General features: G+C 48.8%; 1 protein-coding gene across 5 annotated transcripts in view; it reads left to right on the forward strand.

The window, feature by feature from the left end:
• The first annotated feature begins 270 nt into the window (after nt 1-270).
• LARP4 (La ribonucleoprotein 4) overlaps nt 271-15,926 on the forward strand; it is a 48,026-nt gene continuing 32,370 nt past the window's right edge. For 3 of the 5 annotated variants that reach the window (XM_081934604.1, XM_081934608.1, XM_081934605.1), the window contains exon 1: nt 271-481. Coding sequence is in view for 2 of the 5 variants with exons in the window: in XM_081934606.1 (XP_081790732.1) it covers nt 464-481 (18 nt within the window). In the remaining 3 variants the exon portion in view is untranslated. The remainder of the gene's footprint in view (nt 482-15,926) is intronic. The other 2 variants (XM_081934606.1, XM_081934607.1) reach the window with 1 other exon arrangement.

The following is a 15,926-nucleotide window of genomic DNA, read 5'->3' on the forward strand; positions in this document are numbered from 1 at the left end:
TCCCTACGGGCGAAAAAGAATGGTTCCTGCGAAGAACAGGTGGAAGAATGGCAACCCCTCCCCCTTTCAACTAATGGTACATTCTGCCGCTACCACGCTCGCGCGGCCGCTTGTCACCAGAGGGTCATTTCTCTAAAGGCTTGTCAGTGAGTATCTCGTACTCCGGAAGCATTTGTGGAAGTTGCCCCGGAAGGGGAGGCGGGGAAGGGTTGCGTGTGGTGGCGGCGGCGGCGGCGGCTGCTGGGGCTCGGCCCTGGTGGTGAATGGAGTGATAGCGGCGGCAGGAAGGAGAAGGAGGCCGGAGGAGGCGGAGCTCGCGTCTTTTTTTTTTTGCGCGGAGTCAGGCTTTCCTTGCCGGCAGTGGTGGAGGAAGACGGCCTCGGTGGCTCGCCTCGCGGGGGCTTCGGTCGGGGTCGGGAGGGTCAAAAGACTGGCCGGTTGGGGGGAGGCTGGAGGAAAAAAGATGCTGCTCTTCATGGAGGTGAGTGGGGAGTTGAGCCACGTGACTCGCCAGGCAGCGCTCGCTCGGCTGAGTGGGGGGGATGGAGGCTGACACAGCAAATAGCCCTCCCTCGCGCGCGTGGGCGCCGGTGGGGGGGGAGAGTTTCTTGTGGGAGGGGGTCGTCGTCTCCCGGCGGGAAAGGAGGGGGAGGTTGGAGGGGGACGGCGTTCCCGGCGCACTTGCCCGCCATGGTGCGCCATAAGAGCAGCAGCAGGAGGAGGAGGATCACGCGGCCGCCGTGGGGTAATGGGGCGAAGCGGATTTGGAGACCCAAGCGCCAATCGGGCACGCTGGGCCGGCGGTTGGGCCTCCCCAAGGTCAAGCTTCGCGAGCGGCCCAAGGAAGGCCTGTGAACGGGCCGGGATCTGCGCCTCGTGTGGGCGAAGGGGGACAGGATGTGAAAGCGTGGCTTGCCGCGTAAAGGTGAAGTTAGGCCTAAGGGAGAGCGCAGTTCGGGAGATCCGCACCGAGGAGTTTTCGTGTGTCCGTGGACGGGTTGCCTTAGCTGCTCGTGCCTATTGCTCGGGGTGGTGTGGGTGTGTGTGGAAAAGAGCCTGGGCGAGAGGAGAAGGCCGTGAGAGACGTCGCAATGACCTTTCGTAAAAGTTCTCCCTGATGGCTGCTGCTTGGAACATGGCCGGGCACGTGTGAAGGTTACGCGCATATCTGAGGCCCGCGCCGAGGAGGAAGAAACGTTTTGGAAGCCGTTTTTCTGCCTCCCTGTTTCCCATCTTGCCTCTTGCTAAAATAAATTTAAAAAATATGTGGGAGGTCATCCACTTCCAACTCTCTTTTAAAAAAACGGCAGGCACATGCCAGGAGTACAATATATAGTCAGCTGACTGCTGGCTTTCTTTTTCCCTTGCCTGGCTAATGCTTTGAGTAGATTCCAGATTGTATTGTTCTTATTGTAGAAATGTCAGACTAGTAAAAGCTGTAACTTAGCAACGTGGCACTGGTTTTTACTCTGCCCATATAAACAGAGCTTTTAAGAGGAAAGTGGTAATAGGTTTTTAGTGCTAACCTGGCTTTTAAGGCTGGATATTTAAACTTATTTCTATCCTTCAGAAATCGCTGAAGGAGGAGCTTCATAATATTCGTTTTAACTGAGCAACACAGTTTCGCCTTTTTGATTCCATATATATTGCAACATAAAGAAAAACTTTTTATACTGCAGTGAAGTTCGAATAGAGACAGCAGTTTAAGATAATTATTTTGTCAGTTAAAATCATTTAAAAAAATAAAATACTTGTTTGGAGTTGTCTATTTTGTAGAACAGGCTTAAAGGTACGAAGTTTTATTCATGAATGTTCATGAGACTGATTCTGGGAAATAACACATAGGAAAAGGCTTATGGTTTGATAGCTTGTTCTGCAAATTAATTGATTTCTGCATACATACATACATACATACATGTGTGTGTGTGTATCCCCCCTAACATCAAACCTTTAACTGAAATTTATTCTTCATGGGTAAACTACCTTGGCTGTGAGAAATAGATGCATGCAGACTTAACATGAAATGACATTATGTTTGCCACCTTATTATACTCAAGGTATGCAAAATGTCAACTGCACCTAAATATGCTTGCTCTGAAGCAAGGCCCACTGAATTCATTTGGGCTATAGTCTAGGTAAGTGAATATAGGATTCCATCTTAAATCAATGAATACTCCCAAGAAATAGGACTGTTGTGTATAAAAAATTATAAAGTGTGAGTCTCATTTACAAAGGTATCTACAATAAATCAGAATGGAGTAATAACTATTAGCAGTAAAATACTTTTATGTTATTGTAGTGAAATATGTGCAATCATTTAATATGGGGATAACAAGGAATAACATCCTGCTGTCACAGTTCTTATAGAGAAATAGTATCCTGATGTGCCATGACTCATCATTTATTACTATTAAGATGATTTTCAAAGTTTGCAGCTTAATCCTTCTTTTAAAGAAAGTGAAGATAAATATTCCCAAAGCAGGAAAAGGCATACAAACTTAGGCAGACACTTATTCTGATCTTTTGATTACAGCTGTTAGAAAAGTTGTAATCCTAAATTTTTACTATCAGCCTGAGGTTCAGTAGCTTTTTGTAATATGTAAAATATTTTTTTAATGTTTAAAGATCTGTAACAATTCTGAGAAACTTTAACTACAATTATAAATATGCTTTTTACAAGTAAGGCTTTTTTCTGGAGAGTTTTAAGAGTTCAAGCTTGGAATCAGTATTGAAATCTACTAAATGATGGTATTTGTGAGTTGTCATTCATTATTCAGTTCTGTTTGACAAAGTTGAATAAAATTATTACATAACATTTTGCTATAGTACAGATTGAATTAGAACATTGGCCACAGCAGCATGCCAGAATTGTTGATAGTTCTGGTTTATATGTTATAGATTATCTGTGCAATAGAAATATTAAACAAACTGCATTACAGAGGAGATAAATACTTCCAGTTAGATTGAACCTGTGCTTTGGATTGTTAAGGAAGGAACAAAATAAAAATCCTGAACAAAGAAAATTGGCATTATTTTCTGGCTGGTTTAGTGGCTTTTGCTATTGGGGGAGTAATGCAGAGATAATTCATAGCAATTCTGGATTAGTTTTACTTTGAATGTGGCCATTTTAGCATTGAATCCTGAATTCCATGGTTGTCTTTTCTCTGCTGTGACTAGCAGCTCTGTAGTTGAAGGAAGGAAGGTACAGTTTGTGGCCTTTTGTGAACTATACAGGTATCTTACAGCTTCATCTTAAAGCTTCAGTCAATACATACATGGTTGCCTAGAAACTATATGAGCGTTTTCTACTGTTTTCTTTCTATCACAATATTTACTACTCATCTAATTTAAAACTGGTGAGAAAATAGCCATCTCTTGATTTAAAATATTGAAGACTATAAAAATATAATCCTTGGCATCTCCACTGACATAAAGTTGGGTTATTAAGGAAGATATGCCTGATAGAAAATATCTGGTGTAGGTATGGTTGATATATGTGGCACCTTAAAAGAAACCCCACATTTTTCTGGTCTTGTAAGGTAACTGTAACCCCAGAAGAAAAAATACTGTATATGTTCAAGAAGTGTTCTATAGAGATTGTGATAGGGTGATGGTATCATGTTAATGTTTCTTTTAACTCAAACTTGGGAGAGTTTTATGACACCCCCTCCTTCCCAAGTAGATCTTGGAATGGTACAAGAAATGTGTTCATGATGTTGAACGAAAATTAAATATTTTTAAAAATTGTATGCTGCATCAGCATGGTCTAAATGTATATGGTTTAGCTCATCTATATTAATTTTAATACAATTTTAATACTGAAGAACAATAGAAAATGCTGTTTGTCATGTTATTTTTATGGCTGTCTCATCAACATTATGCTAAACATTTTGAGGAACAGGATGCTGGATCATAAAAGATTCAAAACGGCTCTTGCTGTTTATTTGCTGTCGGTAGAAAAATAATCTGGAAAGAACATGTAAAACAATTTACTACAGCTGTTAAGTCAAGAACATTACTTGTTGCTGAGTGGTTGAATTCTTTGTGCAAATTGATTAAAATACACTGATAGATTTGAAGAGCAGATTTGAGTAAATTTTGTCATATTTGGCAGTTATAATGGAAGAAACATACATGCACTCTTGCCTATAGTCCTTTGAAGGCAATTTTAAAGCTTGCACTTTAAATATTAACTGAATTGCTGAGTTAAAAGTCAACCCTTCATTGTCAGTGATGCAACTAGTTTGCTTGAGTTTTTAAATAAAATACTCTCTTGTGTTCTTAAAGTTAGATATTTAAATCTTTTAGTGTCAACAAAGCTGGATTTGAGTTTTGTCCATACTACTACTACTAATAATAATAAATTTAAATTTATTAGCCGCTCCCTTTCCAGACAGGACTCGGGGCGGCGTACAATGGAGTATATAAAACATAAAACATGTATACAAACACATAAACATACATATATACAGGACATACATGCACGGAGGAGGTAACAAATTACATCACATTGGACAATTAAAAGTCACCATTAAAATACCCCAATTGTAAAAACACAATTTAAAATTTAAAAGAACTGTCAGGAGGAGTAAGAAAAATTTACGGTTGAGCCAGGCCAGATAATTGAAAGAGGTGGGTCTTCAACTGTACACGGAAGGAGCGGAGATCGGAAGTAGTCCTGATGTCACGGGGGAGGTCATTCCATAGGGCTGGGCCCATCACAGAGAAGGCTCTGCTCCTGGGTGTCGCCCCCCGACACTGTTTGGCAGACAGCACCCGAAGAAGTCCCTCTCTGTGTGAGCGGATTGGTCGTAGGGATGTATGGGGCAGGATGCGATCCTGCATGTAACTAGGTCCTGTGCCATGAAGCGCTTTAAAGATCATAATCAAAACCTTGAAACGCACTCGGAAGACTACAGGAAGCCAGTGCAGCTCGCGCAGGAGAGGTGTTACAGGGGAGTATCTAGTCCTCCCCATAATCACCCGTGCGGCCGCGTTCTGGACCAACTGCAGTCTCCGAGTGCATCTCAAGGGAAGCCCCATGTAGAGAGCATTGCAGTAGTCCAGGCGAGACGTCACTAGCGCATGGGTGACTGTGCGTAGGGCATCCCGGTCCAATAAGGGGTGCAATTGGCGCATCAGGCGAACCTGATGGAACGCCCCCCTTGCCACGGCTGTTACATGGTCATCCATGGACAGCCGGGCATCTAGGAGGACGCCCAAATTGCGCACCTGTTCCATGGGGGCCAGTTGCACGCCCCCAATGGCCAGAGATGGAAGCAACTGGTTGAACCGGGAGGCCGGAAGCCACAGCCACTCCGTCTTGGAAGGGTTGAGTTTTAGTCGGTTGTCATCCATCCAGACCTGTACGGCCTCCAAACACCGGGACATCATTTCGACGGCCTCATTGGGGTGGTTCGGGGTGGAAATGTATAGCTGAGTATCATCAGCATACAGATGATATCCCACCCCAAAACCACGGATGATCTCGCCCAGCGGTTTCATGTAAGTGTTGAACAGGAGAGGTGAGAGCACCGACCCCTGAGGCACCCCACATGTGAGTGGCCTCCGGGTCGATCTCTGCTCCCCTGCCAACACACGTTGCGTCCGGTCAGAGAGGTAGGAGCCAAACCACCGTAGAACGGTGCCCCTGACTCCCAGCCCCTCTAGCCGGTGCAACAGGATACCATGGTCGATGGTATCGAACGCCGCCGAGAGATCTAATAGGACCAGGATAGAGGAACAGCCCCTATCTCTGGCCCTCCAGAGATCATCAACCAATGCGACCAAGGCCGTCTCCGTGCTGTGCCCGGGTCGGAAGCCGGACTGGCGCGGGTCTAGATAATCATTCTCCTCCAGGTGACGTGGGAACTGTTGTGCTACCACACTCTCTACAACCTTCGCTAAAAAAGGAAGGTTGGAGACTGGACGATAATTGACTAGGTCCATTGGGTCCAGGGAAGGCTTCTTGAGCAGGGGCCTCACCACCGCCTCTTTCAAGGCGGTCGGTAGAAGCCCCTCGCCCAACGAAGCGTTCACTAGGCCCAGGAGCCAGTCGCGTGTAACCTCCCAGGATGCCAGTACAAGCCAGGAGGGACACGGGTCCAATAAACATGTGGTAGGTCGCAGACGTCCACGCAACCTGTCCAAATCCTCGATGGCAACCGAGTCAAACTCCTCCCAAAGCGGTCCCTCAAGACTTGCCGCGGGCGTCTCAGCTGGACTACTGAAAGGGGCCCATCCCTTCCGGATTTGAGCGACTTTGTCCTGTAGATATTTCCCAAACTCCTCTGCTCTGCCCTGTAAAGGGGCTTCCCGCGGTCTCTCAAACAAGAGAGAGCGAGTCACCCGAAACAGGGCGGCAGGACGGTTATCTGTGGACGCAATAAGAGCGGCGCAATGTTGACGTTTGGCCGCTCTTAATGCCACAAGGTACGTCCTCAAATAGGCTCGTGCCTGTGCTCGGTCAAATTCGGAATGGGAGGATCTCCAACGACTCTCTAGGCGTCTCTTGTGGCGTTTCATCACCCTTAGCTCCTCGGTGAACCAAGGGGCCAGGGTGGTTCGTCGCCGCAGGAGAGGCCGCAAAGGCGCCACCCGGTCTAGGGCCCCGGTAGTCGCACTATTCCATGCGTCTACCAGGTCCTCCACTCGGGGGCGGGTCAGGTCCACAGGAGGTGGCCCAAGCTCCGTCTGGAACCTATCTGGTTCCATCAGGCGCTTGGGGCGGAACCATCTAATACCTTCCGGTTCGCCTCCCCGCAGCGGGGTGTAGCACCGGGGAAGTCAAGCCGGAGAAGTGAGTGATCTGACCATGACAGGGGAGTAATAATTGGATCCCCTATTCCCAGATCACTCGTCCACTGGCCAGAGACAAAGACAAGGTCCAACGTGTGGCCTCCCTCGTGAGTAGGGCCCTGAATTAACTGGGTCAGGTCCATGGCTGTCATGGAAGCCATGAACTCCCGAACCCCTTCAGACGCTTCTCCCATCGACGGCAGATTAAAATCCCCCATCACTAAAAGTTTGGGGGTCTCAACCGCCACCGATGAGATCAGCTCGAGGAGTTCAGGCAGGGCCGCTGGTGTATAGCGAGGAGCCAGGTATACTATCAGCAGGCCCAACTGCCTCCCTGGGCCCCATCTCACGACGAGGGACTCACACCCGGATGTCTGTGGCACAGTGAACTCTCTCGGCTCCAAGTCTTCCCGGATAATCACTGCTACCCCACCGCCCCTTCCCTGGGCCCGAGGCTGGTGAAATGCTCGATAACCTGGCGGGCACATTTCCACGAGGGGTAAACCTCCCTCGTGGCCCAACCAGGTCTCGGTTATTCCTGCGAGGTCCGGCTCCCCCTCCAAAATTAGATCGTGGATGAGGGGGGCCTTATTGACAACGGACCTCGCGTTGCATAACAGCAGTCTCAGGCCTTGGGTCTGTAGATCCTGACCACCTAGTATGCAGGGGTTGGTACAAACGACCGGGAATGACCAAAAACCCCGGTCTCCCAACCGACTACGCGCTCTTAATCTGTCCTCGCACCTGCCCCTCCCCACGACCGTTGGTATCAGGGAGCCCTGCGCAGGAATGCTATCTTCCCTCTCCTCCCCCACTCCGCTCCCTCCTCCGACCACACCTAGGTGCCTGGCTCCCCCATCCCTCCTGACCTGTTCCCCCCCCCCATCCCTATAACCCCTTACAACTTTTAAAAAACATTTAATTAAAAAACCCCTCAACGTGCGCTTCCTCCACCTCTCTGGGTTAATGAACCCGTCCTCAAGGTGGGCCCTCGAAAGGGCAGGAGGCCATAGCTGCGAGAGGGGGGACTCTCGTAGCTGTAGTAGGTCTAGCCTCGTGTATAACATAATTAGATAGGGCTAATACAACCTGAGAAATTCCTTTAAATTGTCTAAATAAAATATTTTGTTTAACTCTGCCTTTTCTAGGAAAGTTCAATGATTCTGGCTTTGTTTGCAGAACCTATTGGTTTTCTGCAGTTGAATATTATGTATCATAATTAACCTGATAGTGAATAAAGTTGATTTTCCTAAGCAAACATTAACTAATTTTTAAATCCACTAATATTTGTTATATATCTTTCCTTCCTTTGTTGCAATTTATCCATGAAACAGATGTGATCGTTACAGCAATCCTGAGAGATCACTAAATACAATTTAGAATGTTTTCAAACATTAACTATTGCCCGTAAATCTTTCAGAAAACTAGCTTAAGTCCCGTACTGATAGGTTATTGATGCTTTTGTCTTACGGTGTATAGAATTTATCTAAGATGTAGTGCTTGATTTTATGATAATTTAAGGACTGGCATTGCTTGAGCCATATTGGGAAATGCTGATTAATATTTTCAGGTTGTGGCTTATTACCACCAGAACTGAAAGTATGAAGGAGAATGATGGATTTTCTAGTCAAAATTAAATTTTGATGCGCCGATATTAAACACCTTGAATTTCTTGATTATTTGGGCTGATAATGATCACCTGAATGATGTGTCAAGTCTCTTATGGGATGTTGATGTCAGATAAAGCATTACTTAAAACTGCCTAGAACTAAAGCAAAAATGTGTGTGTGTGTGTGTGATTTTCCTATATGCTGCTTGAAAAGTCCAAGCATGGGTTAAACTCAGCCAATCTTCCCAGGACTGAATTGAAACTTTAGCCATGCCTCTGGTGTTGCCTTGACTGCCAGATTTCTCAATTCAGTCAAAGCCCAGTGGATGCATTTTATTTATCTCTCAGTCCTTTACAGATTGCTTGGACTCTCTAATTCCATTTTTTTGCTGTTACCTTAAGATTTTCCTTCCCATTTCTTCTCTAGAGAGAAGGAGGAGCGGTGAGAAGAGTTTTTTATTACCCTTTTGTTTTTCGTCCTCCCTCACCATTCCCGGCTCCCACGGTGTCCTGGGCTCGCTTGGGCGCTGTGGAGGTCGCAGGCAGCTGCCGGTTGAAGCGTGGGGTCGGAGTGCCGAATCCCATGTGATCGCACTGTTTTTCTTGCCTGTATGATCGTGTTCCTGGCATGGGTTTTCATCGCTGCTGTCTGTGTTCGCTTGGAGGAACTGGCTGCTGGTGCGGCGCCTCGGCAGGCTTCTTTAACTACTTCCGGTGGCCATTTTGGATCGATTTTCAGCACGGCCACCATTTTGTTTTCACATTTTCCCCACATTTTTCTTGCCTGCCGTTGCCTTTCTGCCCTGCTCACAGCAGATCGCCATGTGAAACTGCTTGTCCGTGCGGGATCTTGGGATTGGGATTGATTCCCTGCGGCCCAGGCGTTCTCTTGGCCTCAGTGATCAGGCGCGTGATTTCTCGATCTGTGCTGGTGCTGGGAGTGATTGACTCGCATCTGATCTACTGGCCTCTGCTTACACTAGGTCCATCTGGCTGCTGCCTTCAGTGCCTCCACCGCAGGAACACTAGGGCATTGATCCAGGGTCGCTAGGGTGGTGAGTAAAAAGCCCTTAGTTCCTTTCCAGTCACCCCAAGATCGCTGAAATGGCAGAGCGGGGCCTTGGGGATATTAGCCAGCCAAGCCCCTGTACCAGCAGGGTTCTTTCCAGGCAGGTTAGCAAAGCGGCCAGGAAGGCCCTAAAGGCAAGCAAGCCTTATACTAGGCAGGATAAGCAGCTAGGGCCAGGCCTCGATAAGGATATCCTTCATCGCCAGAAGGCCTTGGAAAAACAATTCCACAAGGCCCAGCAGCAGGCTCAGGCTTCCAATCGGTCCCTTCCCAGGGATTCCTCATCAGAGGCCAGACCAGGGCAAAGGCCTCCCATCTCAGAGAGTGAAGGGGAAGGGCAGGAATTCTCCCCTCAGGCCTCGCTAGCTATTGCAGCTTCCCCAGGCTTCCCAGGACCCTCAATCACTGACCATGCAGACCACTTTGAATGCCTATCTGAGGGAGAGGAGGATCCAGCTCCCTCGAGCCATCTGGCCCCACAATTCCCACTGGATCAACCTTCCATTAAGGGTCGCCCTGCGGGGCATCGGGGTCCTGATCTTTCTGTTGAGATGCAGGACATTATTGTCAGGGCCATCTCCCAGGGGATTGAGAACGGGATGCGCCAGCGGGCGAAGCGCCCGCACAAGACCCACCACTCTCAGGCCCCGGCTCCCCCTAAGGAGGTTGGATTGGATTGGATTGGATTTATTGGATTTATATGCCGCCCTTCTCCCAAAGGACTCAGGGCGGCGTACAACACTAAAAAAAACACATATTACAAAAGTTAAAAAGAAATTAGATAGAGTATCCAAAAACAAACCCAATTAATATGAACAATAACATTTTAAAAATTGGATTAAAATTAACAATTAAATCAATCATTTTTTTTATTTTGTTCAGGCCAGGCCGGCTTGCTGGAAAAGCCAACTTTTTAGGGCGCGTCGGAAGGACCGGAGGTTGGGGATTATGCGAAGCTCGGGGGGCAGCTCATTCCAGAGGGAAGGCGCTCCCACAGAGAAGGCTCTCCCCCTGGGGGTCGCTAGCCGACACAGTCTGGCCGACAGCACCCTGAGGAGGCCAACTCTGTGGGATCGCACTGGACAAGTGACGTGCCTCGGGGTCGATCCCTTCCCTCCAGTCAACACGAACTGCGACCAATCCGACAGGTAAGAGGAGAACCACCGTAAAACGGTGCCCCCCCACTCCCAACCCCCCGAGTCGTCGCAGTAGGATATCGTGATCGATGGTATCGAAAGCCGCCGAGAGGTCTAATAGGTCTAATGCCATCTCCGTGCTGTCCCCGGGCCTGAAACCAGACTGAAACGGATTCAGGTAGACAGCTTCATCTGGGGAAGCTGACGTGCTACCACACACTCAACAACCTTCACTACAAAGCGAAGGTTGGAGACCGGACGATAGATAAAGAAGCTGGGCCCAGGGAGGGCTTCTTAAGGAGGGGCCTCACCACTGCCTCCTTCAAGGCAATGGGAATGAACCCCTCTCTCAATGAAGCGTTGGTAATTGCCCGGAGCCAGCCTCGTGTCACCTCCCGGGAAGCCGAAACTAACCAAGAGGGACATGCGTCCAGCACACAAGTGGCAGCACTGAGTCTCCCCATAATCCTGTCCATGCCCTCGGGGGTCACAGGGTGAAACTCATCCCAGATTGTCTCCACAAGATTCATCCCCATCGACTCACCTGAATCTACCCAGTCAGAGTCCAAGCCTGTCCGGATCTGAGCGATTTTATCCTGCAGATACTGAACAAATTCTTCTGCCCTACTCTGCAAGGGGTCTTTCCCAGTTCCTTGCCCCCATGGCCTGCCTCTCCCCATTCTTCGCTGGATAGTGAGGATTCTGCCTGGGAGGAAGATATCCTGCCCAACCCTGAGCCAGACTTCTCAGGGGATGAATCTGCTACCCGATAAGCCCGCTTTCACCGGTTTGTTCAAGCATACTAATTTCAAGATTATATTGAATAAGGTAAGGTCTCTACCCATTTGGGCTCTGCCAGCCCGGACCAGGCGGCTTCTAATCCCTCGGACCTCAGTGAGGGTCTGTTTGAGGAACCAGTTCAGGCTCAGGAAATAGTGCCCATTCCCAAATTATTCCTCAACGTAGTACAGAAACAATGGGCTCAGCCGGGTACCCTTGCTACCCCTAGTGGTAGTGACAGGAAACTATATACGGTGGATGCTAGTCTGGAAGACTTGCTGAAGCTGCCCCCTGTGGATGCGCCAGTGGCTGCACTCACTTCTTCCTCGGTGTTTCCTCCTGACCTACTGGAGGGGCTCAAGGCAGAGGACAAGAGAGCAGAGAAAGCCTGCCATAAAACTCATCAGGCGGTTTCTTGGGCGATGAAGACGTCTGCCTCTGCTTCCTTCCTTTCCAGAGCCTATCTCCTTTGGCTGAGGTACTCACCAAACTCCCAGCTGGTGATAGCAGACTCAGACAGGATGTCAACAAGATTATTGCAGCGACTGAATACACAGCGGATGCCACCTTGAATGCTGCCAAGTTTGCGTCTAAGGCCCTAGCTTCTAAGGTCACCACCCATCGCCTCTTATGGCTTAGACATTGGAATGTGGACATGAGATCAAAGTGGAAGCTTGCTTCCGTCCCGTTCAAGGAGGATAAGCTTTTTGGGGAGGCGCTAGATCTAGTCCTTATAGAGAATAAGGACAAAAAGAAGGTTATGCTTTTGGTCACCCAAAAATCTGAACATAAGGGTTCCAACGTTTATAGGAAGCAGCCCTTTCGGGCCTCAGACCAGCCCTCCACCTCTGGCTCCTACCAGAGGCCCTACTCCCAGAATGCTGACAGGTCTCAGGACCGTCAGTCCTTTTGTGACAGAGGCCGCCAACAGAATTTTTCTAAGTCACCTTTCCGCGGGGGGATCTGGCTCCAGACCTTTCTGCCAGTATAAATGACCACCATCGGATGGCTCCCATTGGAGGGCGTCTTCAGCTGTTTCACGCCCAATGGGAGCACATCCCATCGGACCAATGGGTCCTACAAATGATTTGCATAGGTCTGACATTAGAATTCATTTCACCTCCACCTCGTCACTTCATCTAGTGCCCAACCCCAAAAAGGCTCTCATAGAACAGGAGATCCTTCACCTCAGGGAGATCAGGACCATAGAACCAGTTACACTTGGTCATGAAGGGACAGGGTTTTATTCCATTCTATTCCTTGTCCCAAAGAACTCGGGTAGGTGACTGGAGGTAACCATCACATAGCGTATAAAGGGTTCAAGATGCAGTCCCTCCAGTCCATCTTGGGCTGCATCAGGCCAGGGTACCTTTTAACGTCCATAGATCTAAAAGAGGCTAACTTGCATGTACCTATCCGCAAGGCCCACCACAGACTTTTAAGATTCAGCACTTTCAGTTCAGGGCTCTGCCGTTCGGCCTGTCATCGACCCCCAGAACTTTCACAAAAATCCTCGTAGCAGTAGCAGCCTACCTCAGATCGCGTCCAGTGCAGCTCCAATGCTACCTGGATGACATTCTCATCCAGTCATCGTCCCGCCAGCAAGCGAAGCAAGACCTGCAGTACATGATGAAAATCCTCCGAGACCACGGGTTCTCTGTCAATCTAGAAAAAAGCCATCTGGAGCCGACCACCATGTTGCAGCACCTCGGCGCCATCATAGACACTGTAGCGTGTCAGGTCTCCTTGTCTCCCGACCAAATGACAAGCCTCAGGACCCTTGTGCAACAGGTACACTGGTTGCGACACGCCCCGATTGTACAGTTGTCCCAATTGTTGGGCAAGATGATATTCTGTCTTTCCATTGTACCTTGCGCCGGACTTCACTCTCAATGACTGCAATGGCATTTCTTCCCGCACCAGCGGGCCAAACAAAGCAACTCACCAGCGTTGATTCCGGTCCCTCCTTGGGTGCGTATGTCCTTCTGATGGTGAATGACTTCTGCCCTAGCAAAGGGCTCCTTCTTCAAAGAACCAGACAATCTCACCATTATGACGGACGCCAGCCTTTTCGGCTGAGGGGCTCACTTCCACAACCAAATAGCACAGGGCAGGTGGTCAGCGACCAGGTTGACACACAGCATCAACTGGTTGGAGTTGAGGGCAGCGAGATTGGCTCTGCTTCACTTTCAGAGCAGCATCCAGGGATACCACGTGATGATCCTCATGAACAATGTAGTGGGCAAGGGGCACATAAACTGCCAGGGGGGCACCCGATCCAAGTCCCTGATGGCGGAGGCCGAGTCCCTGCGAAGGTGGGCAGAAAGACACCTGTGCTCATATTCAGACGGAGCACATCTCCGGGGGAAAAAACATCCAGTCGGATTGGCTGAGCAGGGCCACGGTTGACCATTCGGAGTGGCGCCTGCATCTGGACCTGTTCCATCGTCTGTTGCAGAGGTTCGGCCAACCGGTTGTCAATCTATTCGCCATCTCGGAGAACGCTCACCTTCCCAGGTTCTTCACATGGTGTTACAACCCGCAGGCGGAGAGGGTCAACGCCCTACATTGCCCCTGGCTGCTGGGACTTCTATATGCATTTTCTCCGTTGCCCCTCCTGCCCAGAGTGATTCAGAAGATCCAGACGGAGGGAGCGGAGGTCCTGCTTGTGGCTCCCTCCTGGCCCAGGAGGACCTGGTTCGCCAATCTAGTGAGTCTGTCCATCAATCCACCTTGGCAAATTCCCCTGCAAGAGGTCTCTCAGCCAGGCGGCTCTACAACATCCGGAGCTCCAGTGGCTGCAACTATCCATGTGGCACTTGAGAGGGGCTTCCTGAGCAAGGGCAGACACACCATTCAGGCGTCCAGAAGACCTGCCACGATCAGGATATACCGCCACCTGGAGGTCCTCTGAAAAATAGTGCACAATGCATGAGGTAATGCTGGCCGTGGCTACCATCCCTCAAGTTCTGGACTATTTACAGGATGGACTGGACCAGGGCCTGGTGCCTAACACCCTCAGGCGTCAGGTGGCTGCCTTATCCACGATCCTTGTGCTGACAGTCCTCGTCACTTGGCCATCACCCCATCATCCGTAGTTTCCTGCGGGGTGCCACCAACCTGAGACCACCAGTCGTCCACAGGTACCCGTCATGGGAACTCGAGGTCGTGTTACGGGCCCTGATAGCCATGCCCTTTGAGTGTCTATGTTCCGCCAGTCTGAAACATCTGACATTTAAGACCGTCTTCTTAATTGCCATCATGTCTGCATGACGGATCTCCAAGTTAGCAGCTCTGTCGGTTCGGTAGGACTTGTGTCTGATACATCATGACAGAGTGGTCCTTCGGCTGGATCCTGCATTTATTCTCAAAATCAACTCCTGTTTTCACTGGGTCCTTCCGAATTTCTTTCCACATCCAAAACATCCAAGGGAAAAGAGATGGCACATGCTTGACATTTGTCGCACGCTACATAGGTACATCAAGCTTACAGCAGTTTTCAGACGTTCTGAGTCGCTTTTCGTGTCCTTTCAACCTGCATCCCAAGGTTGCAAAGTCTCTTCATCTACCATTGGACGTTGGCTGCATGCATGCATTGCCCTCTCTTACATCCTGCAATCCACACCGGTGCCACGCCATATTACCACACATTCTACACGGAGTGCCACTACGCCCGCGGCCTGGGCGACCCAGACACCAGTAGAGAAGATTTGTAGGGCAGCTTCTTGGACTTCCTTATCTCCGTTCGTTTGGAACTATAAATTGGACAAATTCGCTTCTGCGGAGGGGGCATTTGGAAGGTGAGTCCTACAGGGTATTCATACCAGCGGAGAGACCCTGGACTCTTCAGGTTTCCCGCCCCAGTGACATTTAACTTGGTTATGTCCCATGCTTGGACTCTCCAAGCAGCGTACAGGAAAATGACCATTGGCTTACCCGAAGGGTTGTTTTCTGTATGCTGTGAAGAGAGCCCAACCCCACCCTGGGGGTCTTTCTCCGTTGTCAATTGGTATTTTGGATGATTTTATGGACTTACTTAGACTACCTTTCAACGCGCACAGATCCATGCCTTCATTGAAAAATCTGGCAGTCAAGGCAACACCAGAGGCGTGGCTAAAGTTTCAATTCAGTCCTGGGCAGATTGGCTGAGTTTAACCCATGCTTGGACTCTCCTCGCAGCGTACAGAAAACGATCCTTCAGGTAAGCCAATGGGCATCATGTTTCATTTGTTTAAAAGTATGATTGGATTTTGGTAGAAAGTAGGAGAATGTGAACGTTTTAATTTATGTAAGATATGGAAAATATGTTTAGGTATTTAAACTTGAGTTTAATTTACCAAACTCATACCTTGCAGTAAAGAAGCATTCGTTACAATGCATTCTGTTATTCTTCTTTTGTGGGCCTTGAGAACACACACAGGATGAATTCATTCTAGTTCTAAAACTTTACCTATACAGACAGTTCTTGACTTACAGCCTTTCATTTAGTGTCTGTTCAAAGTTACAATGGCACTGAAAAAAATGACTTATGACA

The sequence above is a fragment of the Natrix helvetica genome (genome assembly GCF_964273705.1).
Source record: "Natrix helvetica genome assembly, chromosome: 1".
In the NCBI taxonomy this organism is placed as follows: Eukaryota; Metazoa; Chordata; class Lepidosauria; order Squamata; family Natricidae; genus Natrix; species Natrix helvetica.